This window comes from Musca autumnalis, unplaced genomic scaffold (assembly GCF_047663935.1).
Source record: "Musca autumnalis isolate F117 unplaced genomic scaffold, ASM4766393v1 scaffold_5, whole genome shotgun sequence".
Lineage (NCBI taxonomy): Eukaryota > Metazoa > Arthropoda > Insecta > Diptera > Muscidae > Musca > Musca autumnalis.
The window spans coordinates 5884861-5909725 of NW_027412088.1; the positions used below are offsets into that span (position 1 = coordinate 5884861).

The window sequence follows — 24865 nt, forward strand, 5'->3', positions numbered from 1 at the left end:
ATAAAATCTACTACTTTTTTAATAGTAGTGGTATATGACTGTAAACTTGGAACTAGTACAATACCGCCAACAGATGATGCATAGAGGGTCAATTGGTAACCTCCTATGACATTCCCATGTTAAAGTTTACAGTTGATTGCACTGTGAGGGGTCTTAAGTGGAACTAGTTACTGTAACCCAGAGAATCGACGAGTTTCCTATGCCGAACTAGTCCATCTTGCAAGCGGGTCATTTCAGCTTGGCGGTATAAACACAGTACCATCGTGTGGCATCTTCGTCGTCATTCTGGCTACTGTACATCTCGAAAAGACGTTTTTCCTCTCTCCTTTTCTGCCGACACCTCTCTCGTGCTTTAGACGCTGCTACCAATTGCATAGTTGACCTTTATACTGCAATCTTCTCTTCAGTATCAGCACGATGCTCTTGATGGAGGTCTCTGAGTATGGATTTTACTGCTGTTTGCATGGAGTGGGCAATAATTTGCCACTGCGCTGATATGCTATTGGAACGAGGAGTGTCTTCCTTAAGCAATTAGGCAAGTTGAGTGGAATATGCTGTGGCTACCAGTTGTAATTGCAGGTTACCGATGTCCGCATTCCGTGCTGTGTCTGTTCGTCCTTTACTTGCTACGTTAAACGGGTACGGGAACCTTTGCTGCAACAAGGTATTGATCTGAGTCAAGGTTGAGTGAAAAATGCTGTGGTTATCAGTTGCAATTGCATTTTACCGATGTCCGCATTCCGTGCTGTGTATGTTCGTCCTTTACTTGCACCGTTAAACGGGTACGGGAACCTTTGCTGCAACAAGGTATTGATCTGAGTCAAGGTTTTAATGCCAAGGGCAGTACAATGGTCATATGTTTTTTCTCTAAGCGCTCGTAAACTACACTGTGCAACAAGGTTTCTGTGCGGTGGAAAATTCCTTTTGGAGATGAAAGCCCTTAGTGAGTATATTAAGAAACCAAAAGGAAATTTTCCCCATAGATCAAGTTTCTGAGATATCGCGCGATGAACTTTTTGAATTTTCGCCTATGATGCTTGAGAAAATAGCTTTATATCTCTGTTTGCCGTTATTGCAGCTTCGTTTTGAGATTACATATCTTCAGTCAAATCGAATGGCAAATCTTGTTGTAGAACATTTCATTCTTCTAACTAAATTCCTTGCATGTCCTTTTCGTCCTTTCTTTCTTGAACCATAGTAAAAGTACCACAAGGTGAGATTTTACAGCATCCAAATATTCCACAAAAATGTTGCTCAGAGAATTTTAGGTACGGTTCTCATGGACAACTAATCGATATTGTCACGTTTTCATTGTCTTTTTTGACATTAACCCGGTTTTTGTTCAGAAAAAACCTATGTTGTGTTTTTCTGTATATTCGTTATTTGTTATGTATTGGAGGGTGGACATACCCATTGGTTATCGCTTATATTGACATCTGGGATGTATCTGAAATATTTACCATATGCTATCCCGATATGCTAAATACGTTAATGACAAATTTTCTTGGAAAATAGATCCGGTTATCTAATATTTTGAACCGGATATAGCGATATAAAACCCGGATTTTGTGCCGATTTTATGTAACCGATTAAGCTTATATGTATACCATTAGAAAGCTAATAAAATTGCCAATCAGGGAAAATAAATTTTTTGACAGCATCTTACCTGAGTTCGGTGCTAAAACAAAAAACCCGTATTCTTGAACCGTTTTTAAGGAAAAATATCCCTGCGCGTAAATATGAAGATAAAAGCTTGGGTGACGTAGGGGATGGAAGATACCAAGGAACGGTCCTGACCGGTTTTAACATGGCAAAGCCCAGGATTTATCTTGGTCCCTCTTTCATCTCAAGTGGACACTGACCTCCCCGTGGTGTCACCTGGGGAACTGCCTTTAACACCCGTTAAAGGTAGTGAGCTAACATGTGCCGCGCGTTCACCCATAAGAACGTTAAAAACTTGGGTTTGGGCGTCGGGTTAGTAACCCTCCCCTAGAAAAAAACAGCCTACTATGAAAAAACGAAAGAAAAGAAAAACAAACCCCTCTAAAGTTGACGAACCCCGCAAACGTTTTAAGGACCATGATCTGCGAATCTGCACCTGGAATGTTCGCACTCTTTATAGAGAAGGTGCAGTCTTCGCATTGGCAGACGTACTTGGAAAGTACAAAGCCGATATTACTGCCATACAGGAAATACGATGGACTGGGAAAGATGTCACAACAACACCTAAAGGTGACGCACTGTATTATAGCTGCCATGACACAAAGCATGAGTTTGGTTGCGGTTTTGTAGTTGGTCGGAGGTTAAAACATCTGGTCTCCAGCTTCACCCCAGTGAATGAAAGACTTGCTACAATTCGATTTAAAGCAAAATTCTTCAACATCAGCTTTATCTGCGCTCATGCCCCAACCGAAGACAAGGACGAACAAACCAAAGATATATTCTACGAGAGCTTAGAAGAAACATATGACCGTTGTCCGGCCCATGACATTAAAATTGTTCTAGGCGATTTTAATGCCAAAATTGGAAAGGAGAATATCTTTGGACAAACAGTTGGGAAATTCAGTCTACATAGTGAAACATCAGACAATGGAATGAGGCTGATAGACTTCGCAGCGGCAAAAAACATGGTAGTTAGCAGTACCAGATTTAAGCATCTCGATATTCATAAGGGCACTTGGCTGTCTCCAGACCAAAGAACAATAAATCAAATTGATCACGTTGTGATAGATGGAAGACATTCATCGAGCGTGTTGGATGTACGATCGTTCCGAGGAGCAAACATAGATTCGGACCATTACCTCGTTGCAGCAAAGGTACGTACCCGTCTAAACGTTGCAAATAAAGCACGGACAGACACAACACGAAAGTTGGACATCGCCAAGCTGCAAACTCAGCAGATAGCCACAGCATATTCCACTCAACTAACCCAATTGCTTAATGATAGCGCTTCTCGTCCCGATAACATATCAGCACAATGGCAAAATATTGCCCACTCCATGCAAACAGCCGCAAAATCAGTACTTGGATACCAGAGACCTCCACCAAAGAATCCGTGGTATGACCAGGAGTGCCGTGCTGCTACCGAAGAAAAAAATGCGGCATATAGGGCTACTTTACAATCAGTAGCAACGCGTAGCGCACGAGAGAGGTATCGGGAGAAAAGGAGAGAGGAGAAACGTCTTTTCCGCAGGAAAAAGAGAGAAATGGAAAAGAGGGAGTGTGAACAAATGGAGATGTACAGGAGACAGAACGAAGTCCGAAAATTCTACCAAAGAGTGAAGCATCAAACTGATGGCTTTGGTACAGGAATATCCTCCTGTAGATATCAACAAGGTAATTTGGTAACTGATACAGATAGTGTGCTCAGGATATGGAAAGAACATTTTTCCAAACTGTTGGTATCCGATAGCAGTGAAGACGGCGAAGATACCACAGATCCAATCCCAGATGATGGTATTGAATGTATACCGCCCAGCCAAGATGAGGAAAGGACAGCAATAAACCGGCTGAAGAATAATAAGGCGGCAGGAGCAGATGGCCTACCAGCCGAGCTGTTCAAAACCGGAGGCGACACGCTGATAAGGTGTATGCATCAGCTAGTTAGCACCATCTGGCAGGAAGAACGCGTACCCGACGATTGGAACGTGAGCATCCTATGTCCAGTCCACAAGAAGGGTGATAAGACTGTGTGCTCCAATTATAGGGGCATAAGTCTGCTCCCTATTGCATATAAGATAGTATCTGGCATATTGTGTGAGAGACTAAAGCCTATGGTCAATGAAATTATTGGACCCTATCAGTGCGGCTTTAGACCTGGCAAATCCACCATTGACCAGATATTTACCTTGAGACAAATCCTGGAAAAGACCCAAGAAATGCAGATCGACACCTTCCATCTTTTCGTCGATTATAAAGCAGCATTCGACAGCCCTATACGTTCAAAGGTGTTCCAAGCCATGTCTGATTTTGGTATTCCTGCAAAGCTCATTCGACTTTGTAGAATGACATTAACTGAGACGAGATCCTCAGTTAAAATTGGAAAGAACCTCTCCGAAGAGTTTACTACCAAAAGAGGTTTCAGACAAGGAGACGGCCTGTCGTGTGATCTATTTAACATCCTACTGGAAAAGGTCATACGAGACGCGAAGGTCAAAAGAAATGGAACAATATACACGAACAGCCACATGTTACTGGCTTATGCCGACGACATTGACATCATGGGTCGATCGGTAAAGGAAGTAACTGACACCTTTGCAAAAGTCGAAAGAGAATCTGCTAAAGTTGGTCTGGCAGTAAACGGCGTAAAAACCAAGTTGATGGTATCGACGCGTAATATGTCCATAAACACCGCACCATCTGTGAATGTTGGTACCTATAATTTTGAGGTAGTAAAGGACTTCGTCTACCTCGGCACCGCCATAAACACAACAAATAACATCAGTTGTGAAATACGAAGAAGAATAGTGTTGGCTAACAGATGCTACTTTGGGCTGAGTAAGCAGTTTAGGAATAAAGCCACCTCTCGTCAAACAAAAATAACACTGTACAAAACACTGATACTACCCGTGCTAATGTATGGTTCCGAAGCATGGGTACTTGCTCAAGCAGATAAGGCAGTGCTTTGTGTGTTTGAGAGAAAAATTCTACGAAAGATCTATGGGCCAATCTGTGTTGACGGCGAATATCGGCGTCGTATGAACATCGAGCTGTATCAACTATACAATGACATCAATATAGTTGAACGAATCGAGATACAACGATTGCGATGGCTAGGCCATGTTATAAGAATGAGTGATGATGAACCCGCTAAAAAGGCGTATAAATACGGGCCGCATGGAGGTTCTCGCAGATCTGGAAGGCCAAAGCTTCGTTGGAGCGAACAAGTGAAACGAGATATCACAAAGCTACACATCCCAGATTGGGAAAATACAGCAGCAAACAGAGAGGATTGGAGATTTTTTCTTAGTTCGGCTTATGGAACAAATGTTCTGTAAAAGGCCAGCTAAGTAAGTAAGTAAGTAAAAGCTTGGTGGGTGAAATATTCTTTTTGCCGATGAAAGTGGATGAAGTTAATATTATGAACCCGGAAGGGCAGTTATGCCATAGGTCAAACTTCTGAGTTATGGCGTGATAAACCCGTAACATAAATTCCATTTCGCTATAACTCAGAAGTTTGACCTATGGCATAACTGCCCTTCCGGGTTCATAATATTAACTTAACAGTGCTATCGGCATGGGCATTACTTGTCAAAACAGACAAATATGGTTTCCGAAAAATTGTTTTAAAAATCCTTAAAAAACACAAAAATAAAATAATAAAACTATAATGAATTGTTGAAATTTAGACATCCAGCTAAAAATTGTATTCAGTTGGCTTCAGGAACAAGCGTTTTTCTCTTGTAGCTACCCACCAAGTATTTAAGTACACCTCAAAATATTTTGCAGGTTTTTTATGAAATCAACAGTAAATCCCGAATTGCACCAAATTGCTTACAACTCTCAAAATACAGAATATTTCCCTCCTAAGTTTCGGATTCAAAATCTAAAGCATTAGGGCCAAACCTATAATTCTGCGTGTTGAGTGTGAGTTAAAAAATACAAAAACAAAATACATGCATTTCAATTTGAAATATATGTATTTTGTTTTTGTATTTTTGAACTCACACGCAGAGTTATAGGTTTGGCCTTTAAAGAACATTTGGAGCGATTTTGATTCGAACTCTAACATTATTACATTAGAATCTCTAGATCCCTTGAAGAACATAAAATCAACATATATTTTTATATGTATTTCAACTTACCATCATTACAGTAGATTCCATGATTCATCAAGGGATCATAAAAATCATTATTCTGATTATGTTCGCCGCCAGTGTTGCCACCACCACCCCCTGAACAGGAAGCCGAACCATCTGAATACTGTTGACAGTTGCCGGAACAACTGTTGTCACCCACCATTTGTTCACGATCCTGTTCGGAAGATGAGTCAGTCATATTGTCACCCAATAATAGTTCCTGCGAATCAATTGACTCTTTGCGATCGTCTTCAAGATTGTTATCAGGATCGCCGCCAGAAGATGTGTCGTTATGACGTAAATGCTCGTTGTTGCCCAATGTGTCGATAGTATTGGAATTGATTACGGATGCGATAGCCGAGGATGATACTGTTGATGCTGTTACTTCGTTGTTGTTGTTGTGTGGTGTAATATTGTTGTGATGAGCGTTATTGTTGTTGGTGTAATTCTCCTGACAATTGGGATCGGTACAGGGTAATTCGTTGAGACTCAATTGTTCCAATTCGTTTAAATGAAGTTCTTCATCATCATCGGCGTCTTCGTCGTCGCCGTTGTTGATGGTGATGTTGATGCCAGCAATGGCCAATTGTCGTTGCTGAATGTGCAGTGGAAAGGGGAGAAAGAGAGTAATATATCTAATTTAATCTCTTATAATAATTGATGACGAGTAGCCTATAATTACCTCTTCTAGAACATGTTCATATGTTGGTGGTGGTGTGGTGGGTATATTTTCTCCTTGAATCGTTTGATGCTGATTTATAAAGCCTGAAAATGTTCCATTGATATGAAATGAAGATTAAATCATTTTCTTCAGTCTTCAGCTTAAGGAAATAACCATCAAATGTTTGATATATTTTTTAAAGAAATAATTATTATACATAAATGAGTGTGTTTTGTGTTGATATAGGTGTAATATACGACGAACTTAGAGTTTGGTGTTGTGTGGGTGGGTGGGTTGGTGGTTGTATAAGTGATGGGTTAGTGCCACGTTAGCTGTATTTCATATTTGCAATGAAATGAAAATAGGGAAAAAATAAGAAAAGAGACTGATTGTTTTTTATTCTTTATTTTACAGAAAAAGCGAAAGAAGAAAGTAGTTCTTTGTTTAGTTGATTGATATTTTGTTATTTAGTGTTTCTTTCGTTTACTTCGTCTCTGTCAACACAAAGTAAGGCCAACGAACGATAGTAAATCTTTTTGTTAGACAACGCAATTACACATGGTTTTGGTAGTGGAGCGGTGGCTAAATGCGTTTTGAGTTCACTTTTGGATGCGAAATACATATATACGTACATATACAGCAAGTATTAGAGTTAACATAAAATAAAGTACAATTTTAAAGCAACTACTTCCAAAGTTATATAAAAATGTGGGAAGATGTTGGGATGGAATACTGTACACTGTACTGTACTGGAATACTGTACAGTACAATATTAAAAAATCCCAACTACATTTTTAAAAACATTAAGAAACACATTTTTATTAGATGTTATGTAGGACAAATTATTACAAATCAAAATGTATCACTCTGTTTTAAATAAGCCCACACTTTCTGTTCTCCATTTGACCAAAACATGTGTAATTTCACAATACTAATGATGATGATGACTGTGACTGGCTGAAGTACGAATGAGATTTGTGCAATGTTAGAAGCATTCATGCCGCTGAAGAGTGAATCTTTTTCTTGAAATGTGGTAATTGTTGTTAATGGCTACACACATTAAAATGGCTCAAAACATCAAAATAAGTTAGTTAGTTGTTTGTTTTTGTTTTTTTATACGAAATTCAATTCATGTCTTACCCATTCTCAAATTGTTGCCTTTGTTTGGCAATAATAGTTTACGTTCGCTGGTATTCAGCGATACCAAACTATTACAGTCCACGGAATCTATGGTCGAACTACTGGCACCAATTGCCCCATTGGTCTGGTGATTTAGAAGGGCCTCGTTTACCTGCGGATCGGGTTCATGTTCCTGTGAAGTACTACGTGAGCTTCCCATGCGAAATTTAAGTTTAAATGGAGCCATCTTTGTTGTCTTTGTTGGTCTTGGTTAATTTAGGGTTCGTTTTTATTTGTTGTCCAATTGTGTAGATATGTTTAGATGCCTTAATTTGGGGAGTTTTTAAGGGTTGTTGAGGGGGTCTTTTATGGTTTGTCTTTATACATTAAACACTAAAGATGTTTTTCTTTATTGTTTCTTTGTTTTTTATTTATTTATAACTACAAAAAGTAATTACACAGAGTTACAACGACAAAGAGAAGAAAGAAAGACAAAGGATAATTTGGTGAAAAAAGTAATAGAGTAAAGTAAAGTTTACAAAAATAACGTTTAAATTAGGCAGTTTCATTCTGGTTTTCATTATTATGTGGAGATGCTTTTGGAATCTCCAAATGATGAAACACAACAAAAAATTAATTTGAATGATTGTAGAATTTGAATGAAATACAAAATAGATTATTGTTCGGTTAGTGTAGTTGGTATTTGTATACATACAAAATATGTATATATAGAGAGAGAAAGACTTATTTAAGTAACAATGATGCGGGGGATTGGTGTCGTGGGGGTGTGTTATTTATTTTGAATTTAAATTATTTTCAACTTCACATCTATCACAAAACAAAGTGACACCACAAATATGTTTATATTATTGTGTATGTGTGCATGTTTGAATGTATGCATGTGTATGTTTGTATGTCATAATTCATGTATGTTTATTATCGCACACTAGCAGTACACCATAACAAAGCAGTGCCAATTCAATGCAAACACACTGAAATTTGTGATGATACATACAGAAATGTAATCATTTAAAGCGTTGACGTCCATAGGTGCCTTAATCACAGGGAAAATTTATTGAAAATAGTGTCATAACTAAAAAGTACACATTACACTTCTATACATTCTTCTTCTTCTTATTGTGTCACCAATTCATATTGTTATCTTAAGAATTCAATGAACCACAGCTTATCTACATAAAGTTTAACAAACGTTAAAAGAGTTTTGAGTGTCCGTTTTATAATGGAGTTATTTCGTTTTTATGTAATAATTTTTTAATTTGAGTTAAATGCTATAGTCAACTTAAAATGAGTTATCTGCAAAATCGATTGTTTTTGAGTTGTGACACTCTTTAAGTGAATGAGCCATATGTATAAATGTCTATATTTAGTATGCCCTTATATAATATTTAAAATATCCATGGTTAAATTTATTTTATTAAAAACTTTTCGTTTCATATTTTATTTTAATTTGCCACACTTATTTACCGTGTGGTTCATTTAAGTCATTATGATACTCAGTGGCTCATTGTTCTGCTTATAATTGGCTGGCTACTTCATTGTGGTGGTTTGTGGTTGGTTAGTTGTTTGATAAAGTGGGATGCTAGTCTCTGGTAAATGCATTCTATGGTCATGCATGGAAGCTCTTTAAATATTTCATGATTTTGTAATTTGTTGGCCCAAAAATAATAAGAAGGATATGTAAATATTTATTATTTAAGATAAATCTCTTACCAAGTGTTGGAAATATATTTAATTTTTATTAATCTGCAAGAGAAAAATACTAGCATTAAGAAAAAATAAAATGGTAAATAATGTTTGTTTGCTACATTTTAAACAATAAAAAAACTGATCAAGGCGCTTGAATAAGATCACAGCACACAAATGGGAACCCCTTTGGAAAAAGCATAGCATGTGAAAGATGTGTGCACTGGATGCGTCCACAGGAAAAACATATAGAATATTACAACTTTAGAGTAATATTTTTATCTGAGGATGTAGTTTCCGTCAAAACCTAACACCTATCGCATTTTGTCCAAATAAAATGTTTATATAATTGTATTTATTTCAATTCCGCATATGTATAATCATTGAGAGCATTCCTCCGTTTATATATTCTTTAGTCTGTGCTTACACTACGTATTTCCAAATCACCCTCTTTTCCTCCAACTTGGTGTGGCACCAACTGTATACCATATATTTTCAAAATTACCTACAAATCTCAGTACTATGCGGAAGTGATCCTGAAACCTTATCTTAATTCTATTCATTCACTAATAGCCCGTTTCCACGGTACGTCGTTCGTTCTCTATTCGTTGTTCGAACCATAACTACGAATAAATTACTTATTTTCCCACACAAAATTCTATGAACGAACGACGATTTTTCTGCTTTGTTCGATTAGACATACTTTCTGTAGTGGGATTCTCTAACGCATTTTTTGCTTATCGACAAAAATCGTTACAATTAAAATGCTTTTAATTTCGGTAGTTAACGATATTATTCGGTAAGTTAGCGACCAATAGAAAGTAGTCTCAAAGTTCTACCGATAGCAACAGTGTTGTCATCTTTTATCTGAACATTTCATTCATAATTTTGCGTTTTAATGTTACCGATTTTTGTCGGTATCTCAAAAAATGAGCAAGAGAATCGCACTACTGAACGACGAATATGTATGTCCCATCCCTAACAAATGAGAGAATTTATCGAAAAAAATAATTATGACATGTCTAAATTCAAAATTGAAAAATTTGTTGAAAACACAAAAATGTTTAGAAACAAGTAAGAAAGTATCAGTCAGCTGAGCCGACAGAGATATACCCTCAGCCACGTACCCGAAGAAAAAAAGTTAACTCAATACTTCTGTTGGCCGCAAAAAACTACAAGTTGCAACAAAATTCAGAATGATCCAAGACGAGTGCATTTTTTCCAAACTTTGGGTAGGGTGTACCCATAGGAGTGATCCGATATAGTACATATTCGGACCTAATACAATTCTTTATTAGTCTATGGATATTTTCCTTACAGTCTATATAATTAAATATGTTGTACTTAATTTTCTGAACTTAAATAGATTATAATTTTACTTTTCAATTTACAAAGTTTGTGCTAAATCGATTTCTCTCTTAAAGGGTTATTTTACACATTAGCAAGTTTAGGTGGTGCCGGTAGGATTTTCTGGACCTTTTTGGGTCATTATCTCAGGAAGTATGGACTTTCCCACGAAAAAAATTACAACGTCGTAACAGGGGCCGCAAGTGCAACCTGCTGCGTCACAAATTAATAAGATCAGAGAGGAGTTGTTAAACTATACTTTTTCCAAATTTTGTGTGGGAGGTACTCAAAAGAGTGGACCGATATAGTGCATATTAGAACTCGATCTATTCCTGAAAGTAATATTACCAATAGCAAAGTTTGGCTCAATTCGGTTATTCCCTCCTAGAGTTATCATGCCCACAATCTTGGCGAAAAATTTTGAACCTTTGTGGGGGAGGTACCGGAAGGAGTGGACCGATATGGTCTATCATCGAATTTAAACTAAGTTTGGACAAAATATTGAAAGACCCAACATTTTAACCAAATATGTTGATCCGTTCGAGAGTTATCGTGCACTCCAACTCCGACACATGGTATTATATGGGTTGTTTGCAGTTTTCGTGCTGATTTCTGAGGAAATATGGACTTGCTCCTGAAAAAATTATATTGTCGTAATGGGGGTAGTGAATCGAGAGCAGGCCTTAAACTGCACTTAAGCAAAATTTTGTGTGGGAAGTACCCGAAAGAGTGAACCAATAGGGTCCTCATCTATGTCTGGTAGAAATGTCACGATGTGCAAAGTATGGACTAATTCGGTTACTCCCTTCAAGAGTTATCGTGCGGACAATTTTACCGAACATTTTTGAACTTTTGTAGGGAAGGTACCTGAAGGAGTGGACCGATGTGGCCCATCTTCGAACTTAAATCAAATCTGGACAAAATATTTCGATACCCAACATTTGAACCGATTCGATTGATCCGTTCGAGAGTTATCGTGCGGCCCAGCCAGCCAGACAGAAAGACAGACTGACGGACACAGCTAGATCGACTCAAAATTGTCTGAAACGGATATCGTACAAACATACTTGGGGTCTAAAACCATTATTTCGATGAGGCACATTTTTGGCCGTATCAAAGTGTAAATACCCTCTTTAGCCTAAAGGCTGAGGGTATAAAAAGGAAAAAGATGTACATATGTATGAAAATTAATGAACTAAACATTTTATACAGATGCAGAAGGAAGATGGTTGTGTTTCCTTCTTAATTCCACACACATTTCTTGTCCATTAGTTCAAAATAGAGTTTCTGGTCGGGAATTCCCGGCAATTCCCGAAATTTTTTGAACGGGATTTCTCGGGAAATTTTTTTGAAATTCCCGGGAATACGGGTATTTGTATTTTCATGTATAAGTCATATATTATTTGCCTTATATTTATTTAATATTGGAAATATAGTAGAATAGCGATAATTCGTGCCCCGATTATTCGTAACTAGCAAAGTGCCCGCTACTTCGTATGCGGAAAGGATATACAAAACAAATAAACAATATAAAATATGAAAATGGCGAACACTCAAAATTTTATTGCACTAATACCAATTTTAATCAATATTTATTGTTATTTTAGTACTGTTCGTACCTCTTTAGTTCGATTGTCAAAAGGATCAGCTGTAGCTCATCCTTACATATTAACAGCGAGACCAACTTTGTACACTAATACTCACCCTAAATCCAAAGAATACGGATTCCAGCACTGTCTCTACACCCAACAACAAATTGAGTGCCATTAAGTACTCTTGGATTTTCCAAAACTACCTCAATCCTTCACTTCAACAGTAACTTTAATTCCAAAAAACAGGATTCCAGCGCAATCCGTGCACTCTAATCCAAATTGTATCATTTGGTATATTTCGTGCCCATAAGTACGAATTTCAAAAACTACCTCCACTTCTCAGTCCTACACTCCCACCGTAGTCATACCAAATTCCAGGATTCCAGCCATACCCACTGTACCAAATTCAATACCAATAAGTACGAATTTGCAAAACTACCTTAATCCTACACTCCAACAATAATCTCAATTCCAAATTTAAGGATTTCAGGTCTATTCGTTCACTCAAATCCAAATTGTAAAAAAATTAATACCATTTAGTACTTTTCGTAACCGTAAGTACGAATTTCCAAAACTACCTCAATCCTACTCTTCAACAATAATCTCAATTCCACATTTCCGGATTCCAGTTTTATCCGTTCACCCAAATCCCCAGGGTACAAAATTTAGTACCATTTAGTACTCTTTGTACTCTAAGTACGAATTTCCAAAACTCCTTAGTTCTACACTCCAACAGTAATGCCAATTCCCAATTTCAGGATTCCAGCTCTATCCGTTCACCCAAATCCGATTTGTACAATATTTAGTACCATTTAACACTGTTCGTATACATAAGTACGCATTTCCAAGACTACCTCAATCCTATACTTCAACAGTAATCTCAATTACGAATTCAGGATTCGTTCACTCAAATATCCATCTAACCAGATTTTGTACCATTTAGTACTTTGGTACATCTTTTTTACTCTTCATCAGTGACCCCCAGCCCAAATTTGAGGAATCAATCTCTATCCGTTCACCCAAATACAAATTCTACTAAATTTACTACCACTTAGTACCGTTCGTACACATAAGTACGAATTTCCAAAACTTCCTCAATCCTACACTCCACCAGTAGTCTCAATTCCAAATTTCGAGATTCCAACTCTATCTGTTCACCAAATCGTAATTGTACCAAATTTAGTACCATTTAGTACTTTTCGTACCCATAAGTACGAATTTTCAAAACTACTTCCATGCTACTAAATGTTATGATTTGGGCGAATAGATAGAGCTGGAATCCTGAAATTTTGAACTAAGGCTACTGTTGGACTTAGTTCAAAATTTCAGCATTCCAGCTCTATCTATTCGCCCAAATCATAATTGTACCAAATTTAGTACCATTTAGTACTTTTCGTACCATAAGTACGAATTTTCAAAACTACTTTCGTTCTACTCTCCAACAGTAAAGTTGGGCAATCTCGTTCAATTGGACGATCCGGAGCACTATCTCGTTCAATGGACACCGGTAATTTCTTTGACAAAACTGCGTATACTTAATTTCACACGTTGGTTTTTATGATGTTACTTATTCGTCTTTGAACGAGGACAGTGATCCGGATCGTTCAATTGAACGAGATTGCCCAACTCTATCCAACAGTAGCCTAAATTCAAAATTTCGGGATTCCAGCTCCATCCGTTCGCCCAAATCGTAATTGTACCAAATTTAGTACAATTTAGTACTTTTCGTACCCATGAGTAAGAATTTTCGAAACTACTTCCATTTTACACTCCAACTGCAGCCTTAATTCAAAATTTGTGGATTCCAACTCTTTCCGCTCAGCCTAAATCCAAATTGTACAAAATTTAGTACCATTTAGTACTTGTCGTTCTCTAAGTACGAATTTCCAAAACTACTTCCATTCTACACTCCAAATGTATACTTAATTCAAATTTCAGGATTCCACCTCCTTATGTCAACCGCACCTTTTAACCTTGATTCTCACACCAAATTTCAACCTTTAAACCTTTATCCGTTCACAAAATACGAATTGGTATCAAATTTAGTACACTTTTGTACTTTTCGTACACTTATAGTTCGAATTTCTAGAAATCCTTTAGCACACATTTCCTACACTCCATCAGTGACCTTCATTCCAAATTTTAAAGTTCTAGCTCTACCGTTTCGCCAAATACAAACGGTGCCATATTTAGTACCGTTTAGTACTTTTCGTACCCTTCCAGTTCGAATTTCCAAAAGCCCAGCCCCTTCGGACCAAAAGTGATCTACACCCGAAATTTCAGGATTCTAGCTTCAGCCGTTTCGTCTGGGCGTTGATGAATCAATCAGTCAGTCAATCACTTTACTCTTTTATTAACATAGATTGCGGGCCCATTGGAAAAATCGCCATAATTCGCATAAAATACCCAGCAAAATCTTCGATGCCAAGGATGCTATTGAATCATGGATGCAAGTGATCTGGCATGTCATCTTTTTAGCATTTTCACTCATGAATTTTATATGAGCGTGACCACCATAAGATGACATTCATTTTCGGATCTTAAGATGACATTCATTGTCGGATCCTAAGCATGTCATTTTGACCGATGCTTTGACATGTCATTTTCACCTACCCTTTGACATGACATTTTCATGTCTTGTTTGGAAAATGGAAAATTCTGTATTGAAATATGATTTTCATGACAAACCAAACTCTTTATTAATTCAAACTAATTCATGAAATAACTAGAACTAATTTATCAGCATAAAGTTTTCACCCAAAATTTCAATTTTATCACCGCCGCTGCAATGCAACAGAGTTTACTTCGTCCACTCTCAGCCACTGATTTTGTTTCATCTTACAAAAGCTCTTCTCTTCTCATCACCAGTTCAGATTTCGACATGGACTCCTTTAAGAATTTCTAGTTCGTGAACCTACATTTAATTTGTAATTTTGCAATTTTATAAAAAAAGTTTTGGAAACGTATACTCTTTTGTTTTGATGCCGCTACATGTAGGAATGTACAAATCGACTTGTTTGTTTCTAGTGATCTGTACAAATGATTCAAATGCTGATGAAAAAATCGGATCTTTCACGACTTCCTTTGCATGGGTTTAAATGCTAATGAAAAGATCGGATCTTTCACGACTTGCTTTGAACCAATGCAAAATATGCCATGAAATCACGTCATCGCATAGAACCCCTTCCTTCAAATTTTGCTGGGTATGTATGTATTGGTCTTCTCGATAATTGGTGTTTTTTTTTTTTTTTTTAAATTCGAAGTCTGTATAGCCTCACCTAATACTTAATTTTTAGTTTATCATGGTTGTTCTAGTCTAAATTTTTATTTGTGGCATTCTTGAAGGATATTAATTGGCTAAGATATAAAAGCTGTGATCCATTCGAATTATTGTTTGCAATATAAAACACTGTATAATGTGTAAGTGGCAAATAGAGCATATTAGGATTGGAAACCAGTAATAACAATGGTATGTATGTTCATGTAAGTACGACTCTATATCATTGGTGCCAACGTGTTGCCATTGTGAAGCCGAGTACACAAAAGGTCAACAGTGTAAAAATTCGTTATAAACGGATTTGTTATATGATCAACACGCATTTCGAATCTTAAGAAGAACATACAATATAGTTGACTTTAAAAATATAATCGGACAGCACTCTTTGATATCAAGGAAGCTTTGCTAGTTGGAAAAAGATATTTTATATAACCTCCGCTAGTTAGTCAGGAATAATCTCTGTCACGTCTATGCCCCACGAATTCGAATTACCATAGTCCCGGGAATGAAAAAAGTTGGGGATTCCCAAACTCTAGTTCAAAATCGCGTAAAAAATCAGAAACAAAAATGAAACAAATAATTGAAAGTCTGTATACACAAATTTTGTTTTGACATGTCTCTCTCTCTTTAATTTTGAAAATAGAGACATACATACATATAAAAATATATTGAAAATACAAAATTATTCAGTGCATTTATAAATAAAACACTGTAGCTTAATTTTTGTAATTTTTTTTTTGTTTTATTTATTAATATTTTGTTTTTTAATGTTCTAACACCCATGCGTATGTATCTTATTGTAATTATTTGAAGTAATAATAATCATACGCATTGGTGTTCGAACGTTACGAAAAAAAGGAGTTATGCCCGTTTAAAGTTGAAAATCAATGAACCCCGTTATTTTCTACATATACCATTCTAAACCAATGTTATTTTCGTCTTCCATGGACTCCAACTAAAGCGACTTGGTGCAACAAAACCTCTGCATTATGTTTTTTTCATGTTTTGTATCAAAGTGTAATTTTCAACTCTTTAATATGAATTTCCAGACAAATAATGCCAAATTATCCTGTGCTACTATTTTCGAACGGAAAGCTCTGTTTATTAAATTCATACATACATACATATGTTCCCACAACATCCCTGAAGGGACAAGGGGGACTTCTCTCATATCAATGAGTGCACGCCGATTCATATTGGCTCAATGATATGGGACCTACTTTTTATTGCCGAGTCCGAACGGCGTGTCTTACGACACCACTTGTAGAGAAGTTTTTCACGGCTTAAATACTCAGGAAATGTTGCTAGCATTACTGAGGGGGAATTTTGCCACCGTTGAAAATTTGATGTTGCTTGGCCTGGGATTCGAACCGCAGACCTTCTGAGTGCAAGGCGGACGTGCTAACCATTGCACCACAGAATATTTTCAATCAACATAAAGTTGGGAATCGAGGTCGATATGCCGCCATCTTTACATTTCCTTTATTATCATTTAGTTTTTAATACTCGCTCATACATATAATAAACTGTCTTCTATGCCAAGGACAAATGAATCATATATTATGTTCATAAAGATAACATAAAAAGTTTTTAACAACATTTTAAATCCCAGATAAAAACTAATTGATTGCAAATACCATCCCTCCTTTCAGTATACAATCAATATCAGTTCAAATTTAAGGCATCGTTCTTTGCATTACTTGTTGTTTTCTGGTTTCCTTTGAAGGGAAAATTCTAGCATCGAAACCTAATAAATTTATTCATCATCATCGACAATTTGATGTGCAAATAAATTCTTAACAACAATGTAATTTACCCACACAAATGTACATCTGTATGTACATGCATACATACAAGCGGGTTTACATGTATTCCCCTAACCACCGACCATGTCAATAGACCGACTACAGTTGGTACATCAAGTTGTACAACTCAATTCATCATACGTATCTATTGAATCGGATCAATGAACACACACACCAAAGGCAACCAACCTACCTACTCTGGGCCACAAAAACCAAAATCGACATTGTCAGAATCATCATCCTCACAGTCATCTTTATTATCATCAATCGGTGAATGAAAATAGACCGACAATCGAATGCAGAAAAATGATATGAATAAACTTATATATTGAGGTATTCATGGAGGTGTGTGTGGTGTTGTGTGACATGTATTGGTTAACATGTTACAGTTTTACAGCTTCCCATAACACCAACATGGAATCACCAACATATTATTCCTCATCTTCAATTTCACAACATGAACTTTCCTTTCAAAAGTTGCAGCAGGGCAAGCAAGGCAAACAGTTTTTCTTTTTTTTTCTTTCTTCTGTTTGTATTATTTTCATAATAATACGGAAAAATACAAACAAGTAAACAAAGCTTGGAGAAAAATATGACATCAACGTTGACAACGACGACGACGACGATAATGCGAGACCGTCTAACAGACAACCAGACACACACCTAATTTTTTCTATAAGAGGCACACATACATACGTACATATCTAGTCAAACAGAAACATACAAAGAAAGACGCAAATCAAACAGCCATGACTCACTCTGAGCCCAGAGTCGAGTGACTGACTGAATGAAAGGAAAGAAAATGAATGAAAAAGTCAAATTACAAAAATATCAATGTTGTTGTTTTTGTTGTTGATGATGGTTTTCCTTACAAAGAAAACACTAATCACATGTGGTAGAGAGAGTGGGCGAGGTTGGGGGGATATCAATATCAACAGTGTTGGTCAGTTTAGTAGCAGTTATAGCAAAGATGGGTAGAAAAAAGTTTTGGAAGATTTTCAATAGAAATGGTTTCATTTTCTCGGTTGAAAATTGCACCAATCTGTGGAAATCTGTGCATGTCAACTTTCTTAAAGAATGATATTATAACGATTTCATAGAGACCACAATAACTCCCTGTGGTAAAAATTACAAGCCATGTCTAAATTTGGTATTCCCGCAAAGCTCATCCGGCTTTGTAAAATGACTTTAACTGACACGAGGTCCTCAGTTAAAATAGGAAAGAACCTCTCTGAAGAGTTTGGTACCAAAAGAGGTTTCAGACAAGGAGACAGCCTTTCGTGTGACCTCTTCAACATCCTGCTAGAAAAGATTATACGAGAGGCAAACGTCAAAAGAAGTGGCACAATCTACACCAATAGTCACAAGTTACTTGCTTATGCTGATGATATAGACATCATGGGCCAATCAGTAAAAGAAGTAACTGATACCTTTATAAAGGTCGAAGGAGAATCTGCTAAAGTGGGTCTGGCGGTAAACGGTGAGAAGACGGCGGTAAACGGTGATGGTGTCGACGCGCAATGCATTCATTGAGCTCGGACCGACTGTGGATGTTGGTTCCTATAATATTGAGGTAGTAAAAGACTTCGTCTACCTCGGCACCTCCGTAAACACAACAAACGACATCAGTTGTGAAAAGAAGAATTGTATTGGCCAACAGAAGCTACTTTGGTTTAAGTAAGCAGTTTAAAAACAAAGCCACATCTCGTCAAACCAAAATAACGCTCTACAAAACACTGATACTACGCGTGCTGATGTATGGCTCCGAATCCTGGGTACTTGAGCACGCAGACATGACAGTGCTTGGTGTGTTTGAGAGAAAAATTCTTCGAAAGATCTACGGACCAATCTGTGTTGACGGTGAATATCGACGTTGCATGAACCACGAGCTGTATCTGCTATACAACGACATCAATATAGGTAAACGTATCGAGATGCAGCGATTGCGTTGGCTAGGCCATATCATAAGAATGAGCCATGATGAACCCGCTAAAAAGGCGTATGAATACATGCCACATGGCGGTGCACGCAGAATTGTCAGGCCAAGGAATAGATGGCGCAAACAAGTGGATGATGAGATGAAAAGGCGCGGTATTCCAGAGTGCAAAGCAACAAATAGAGAGGAATGGAGATCTCTTCTTAGTTTGGCCTATAGAACAAAAGTTCTGTAATGGGCCAGCTAAGTAAGTAAGTAAAAATTACAATACTATCGGAGAGCGGACCTTAAACTGCACATAATCGCAAACATTTTGAACATTAATGAGCGGTTTGTCAAATTTTGACTTCCTTAAGAAAAACAAGGACACATTTATAAAAATTAGTTTTTTGATATTTTGGAGTCATTTTGATATGGTTAATAATTGTTCCACAAACATCCCAGACGGGACAAGGTAGACTTCTCTTATATCAATGAGTGCACCCCGATTCATATTAGCTCAATGATATGGGACCTACTCGTTATCGCCGAGTCCGAACGGCATGTCTTATGACACCACTTTATAGAGAAGTTTTACATGGCTGAAATACTCAGGAAATGTCGCCAACATTACTGAGGGGTATTTTGCCACCGTTGAAAATGTTGATGTTGCCTGGCCGGGGAATCGAACCCACGACCTTCTGCGTGCAAGGCGGGTGTGCATACCATTGCACTACGGTGGCACCCAATTTTGATTTTGATATTGTTACCTATAGAGAATTCGAAAATCGATTAAAAAATTTGGCTAATTGAAGCTACTCCAAAATATGGTTAAATTCAGTTGGAAAACGTGAAAAACAACTTCAAACCTGGAACGATATAGTCCATCCTAGAATTTGATGTATGTTTTGAAGAACTATTACGATGTGCAAAGTTATCTTATGCACTAGTCATCTTAGTTAGTGGCCACTAAACCAGCTCATACACTTTTGTACGCCCGTAGGATCATCGTGTTATGATACGACAGTTGGTTCTTTAATATAAAGGTGCAGTCCCGTCGTCGCCCATATCATCGAAGCATCTGTGTAATTCGTAGAGTTGGGTAATCTCGTTCAATTGAACGATCCGGTTCACTGTCTTCGTTCAAAGACGAATGAGTAACATCAAAAAACCAACGTGTGAAATTAAGTATACGCAGTTTTGTCAAAGAAATTACCGGTGTCCATTGAACGAGATAGTGATCCGGATCGTTCAATTGCACGAGATTGCCCAACTCTACTAAACTAGTAGAACTTATCTTTTGAAGAAACCACATAAGAAAAACTCCATCTAAAGCATCAAAATCTATAAAATATCAAAATAAGTTACCTTGTGTTACATTGTTCTTACATAGACATGTTTATCTATGGAACCCTAGCACAAATCACTAGAGTTGGGCAATCTCGTGCAATTGAACGATCCGGATCACTATCTCGGATCACTATCTCTCAAACTTAGTTTAAGTTCGAATATAGGCTATATCGGTCCACTCCTTCGGGTACCACCCACAAAAAATTCGGAAAAGTGAAGTTTAGGAGCTCTTCTCGGATAGTTTTGAAAATTTTTTCAGCAGGTCTTCTTGCGGCCCCCTTTACGACTTTAAAATTTGATCCGGGGGCATGAAAGAAACCTTGACGGCACCAACTAAAATGGCACGATTGGTCCAAACTTTGCACATCGTATTATTATCATCTGGTCATGTATCAGTTTGGAATGTGGACTATATTGGTTCAGTCTTTCGGGTATCTCCAGCAAAAAAATTGGGAATAGTGCAGATGAGCTTTTCTCATCTCCAAAAAAAGCCTGCCGATACCAACTAAACGGGGTAGTACGTAAGATAACCCTCGAAAAGAGAAACCGATTTGGTCCAAACGTTGTACATCGTATTATTTTCTTTGCCCACAGCATTTATGCTAACAAGGGTATACGAGGGCGGTTCGGAAACTTCTTAGCCTATCAATGAAAGAGAATAGTTAGTTTTTCAAACATATTTTTATTTTTTAATATAATCTCCTGAAACTTCAATACACTTAGTCCAACGCTTTTCTAGCAATTCTGTCCCTTGATTAAAATAGTTTTCCTCAAGGTCTTCAAAATAGTGGTTTACAACTGTAATTCCATCTTCATTTGAGGTAAAAAAACCCTTGCCAGCAAGGAATTTTTTTAGATTTGGGAACAAGTAAAAGTCACTGGGAGCTAAATCAGGAGAATAAGGTGGGTGGTCAAGCAACTCGTACTTTTATTCGTTGATTTTAGCCATTGTTAAAACACTCTTGTGCGCTGGTGTGATGTCTTAATGAAAAATTATTTTTTTGTGTCGTAAGCCAGGACGTTTTTCTCGAATTTGTACATTTAATTGATCCAAAAGGTTGCAATAGTACTCTGAATTTATTGTTTTACCCTTTTGCAGATAGTCAATCAATAAAATACCTTTGAAGTCCCAATAAAACGTTGCCATAACCTTACCAGCCAATTGAATTGTTTTTGCCTTCTTTGGGGTACTTCTTCCAGCATCAGTCCACTGTTTGGATTGTTCTTTTGTCTCTGGAGTATAGTGGTGGATCCATGTCTCATCAACAGTTATGAAACGACGCTTAAAATCCATTTTATTTCGATTAAAACGATCCAAACAAGCTTGAGAAATGTTCATTCTTATGCGTTTTTGATCGACTGTTAACAAATGCGGCACCCATCTTGCAGAAAGTTTTTTCATCTGTAGTTCTTCATGCAAAATTAAAAAATTACTGTTGCATATGAAGGAGCACTTTCACCTAACACATTCACCATATCATTATGAATTTCTTGTCCCGATAAACCTTTCTTATGTAAATATTTAATGACAGCACGCATTTCTAATTTTTCCATTGTAAAAAAATTGCGGATGCGTCTTTTTTGAACACCTGTTTCTATATGAAGGAGTTGCCAGATTGAAACAAAATTTAACATGCGTTCATAATAGAGATGGAAGTTTCCAAAACACTTAACTTTTATCTGTTTAGACCGCGCTTTTTGTGCTAGGCTAAGAAGTTTCCGAACTGCCCTCGTAAATCTTTACATATGTGAAAGTGAATCAAATTATGCATTTTCAGTGATTCTTTTACAAGAGCGTGACTCCGGAAGAGGCACTTCATTAGCATTGCATTTTAACTGGCCCTTTTTGCACTGCATTCAAACTGACCCTTTGGCACTATATTTTAAGTAATTTTGGGGTATAATTGGATGCAGTCCAAAGCATGTGTTTTGAGGAATGGAGCGGATTTTTTACGACTTCTTTTTAACTGCATCAAAACACACCGTGAAAGAACTAGCCCACATTGCACTACTTCCATTTTATTTTGCTGGGCTGTTTACATAGACAGCCCAGCATGGACAAATATAGTCCATATTTGAACCTGATCTATATCTGGAAGATATATTTGGGTGTGTAAAGAGTTACCGTACGTACAATTTTTCGGAACATATTTGAAATTTTGTGGGGAGGTACCTGAATGAGTGGACCGATATGGCTTATCTTCGAACTTAAACTATGTTTGGAAAAAATATTTCTAAGGCCAAATTTTGGACCGAATCGGCAGATCCGTTCGAGAGTTATCTTGTGCTCCAACCACCTCACACGGTGTCATAGGTTTTTTTTTTGCAACTTTCAGGTTATTTTCTCAGGAAGAATGGACTTGCCCCTGATGAAACTTGTACCGTCGTATGGGGGGCAGTGAATACAAGTTGCTAAAACAAAAATCAAAGCGATTCGAGAGCAGGTCCTAAACTGAAGTTATCCAAAAATTTGTGTGGGAGGTACTGGAAGGAGTAGACCGATTGAGTCCATATTGGAACCTCATCTAAGTCTGGTAGACATTTCACGATTTGCAAAGTATGGACCAAATCGATTACTCCCTTCAAGAGTTATCGTACGTACACATTTTCCGAACATTTGTGGGGGAGGTACCGGAAGGAGTGGACCGACTTACACTAAGTTTGGAAAAAATATTACGAAAGCCAAATTTTGGACCCAATTGGTTGATCCGTTCGAAATCCCATTCTTAAATCTATTCGAGATACTAATGTTGGTTGTTGCGCGCAAAATTTATGGCGGTTTCAATTCTGATAAAAAGAAAAAAATCTTTAAAAGACTCTTATCATTATATTGAGAAACTCTCTTAAACGATCCACATAAAACGCGAATTAGTCAGCGATATTTTGAAAAACATTTTTCGCAAATGTTTCAATTTTTGCAGTAGCCATTTCCGCCGTTCTAGTAGATGGATTTTTACGATCTGTGATTCATATGATCCGGATCGTCGGGGTACCAGCACACTCAAAACGATATTGTAAATACTGTACCCAAAAAATAGGTTTTTTAGAAAAAATATCGCACTAAATTTTGGCCTTTGGCAGTAGATTACTCTGCTGCTGTGTGGGCTACATACCCAATATACATATCAGATTATGCGAAATCGCGAGTTCTTTAATCCTATAATTGGTTTTTCGAAATATCCGAATGCGCGTCCCAGTTACATAAAAATACAAAAAACACCTGAAATCCGGCTTCAAAGTGTCAGCATCCATAAAAGGTGGATGCAGTGGAAATTTTGGAAAGTGATACATTAGAAGCGTAATCTACATTTTGTATTCTCCTACTTTTACTTTGGACAGATGTCCGTCATTTGAATGGTTTAATCAGAAATCGAATAGCAATGTTAAAACCTGTTTAGCTTCAACGTGTTTTTACCTATGTTTTTCCTTTACGCGGTCGTAACTACCACGTAAATTAAATTTTTTGCTAAATTTTTGAGCTTTGTGCAAAAACATCTAAATTAATCCACCAATAGTCATATTTACTGGTAAACTACAATAGTTCGCGTATTATAATAGTGCAAACCTTGGCTTCATGGAAACTAAAAAAATTTGACTTTTCCTCATATACACTTTCATATGGGCAAAATGTGCCTCATCGAAATAATAGTTTTAGACCTCAAGTATGTTTGGACGAAATGTGTTTCAGACAATTTGGAGTAGATTTAGCAATGGTGCGCTCGATAACTCTCAAACGGATGAGCCGATTTGGTCCAGGATTTGGCTATCGTAATATTTTGTCCAAACTTAATTTAAGTTCGAAGATGGGTTATATCGTTCCACTCCTTCGGATACCTCCCCCACAAAAGTTCGGGATTGTTCGGAAAATTTGTGCGCACTATAACTCTTGAAGGGAGTAACCGATTAGGTCCATACTTTTCACATCGTAAAATTTCTACCAGACTTAGATGAGGTTTTAGTATGGACTCAATCGGTACACTCCTTCGGGTACCTCCCAACAAAATTTCGGAAAAGTTCAGTTTAGGACCTGTTCGCGAATCTCTTTGATTTTTCTTGTAGCAACTTGTATTCACTGTCCCGCTTACGACGGTACGTGTCTATAGGGGCAAGTCAATACTTCCTGAGAAAATAGCCTGAAAGATGTAAACAAACCCCTATGACACCGTGTGTAGTGGTTGGAGCGCAAGACAACTCTCGAAAATCGATCAAAATTTGGTCTTCGTAATATTTTGTCCAAACATAGTTTAAGTTCGAACATAAGCCATATCGGTCCACTCCTTCAAATACCTCCCTTACA

The 24865-nt window shown here is 37.3% G+C and overlaps 2 protein-coding genes across 4 annotated transcripts in view; one reads left to right on the forward strand and one right to left on the reverse strand.

Moving 5' to 3' along the window:
* The window catches only part of LOC141405362 (uncharacterized), a 242970-nt gene that overhangs the window by 13365 nt on the left and 204740 nt on the right, over positions 1-24865 (forward strand). The gene's annotated exons all lie outside the window — the stretch shown is intronic.
* The window catches only part of LOC141405361 (uncharacterized), a 35525-nt gene that overhangs the window by 7057 nt on the left and 3603 nt on the right, over positions 1-24865 (reverse strand). The window contains exons 2-5 of one of the 3 annotated variants that reach the window (XM_073989607.1): positions 9310-9342; positions 7600-8019; positions 6481-6563; positions 5805-6393 (exon numbers count right to left, since the gene is read on the reverse strand). In XM_073989607.1, the coding sequence (XP_073845708.1) occupies positions 5805-6393; positions 6481-6563; positions 7600-7825 (898 nt within the window). In that variant the 5' untranslated portion in view covers positions 7826-8019; positions 9310-9342. The remainder of the gene's footprint in view (positions 1-5804; positions 6394-6480; positions 6564-7599; positions 8020-9309; positions 9343-24865) is intronic. The other 2 variants (XM_073989609.1, XM_073989608.1) reach the window with 2 other exon arrangements.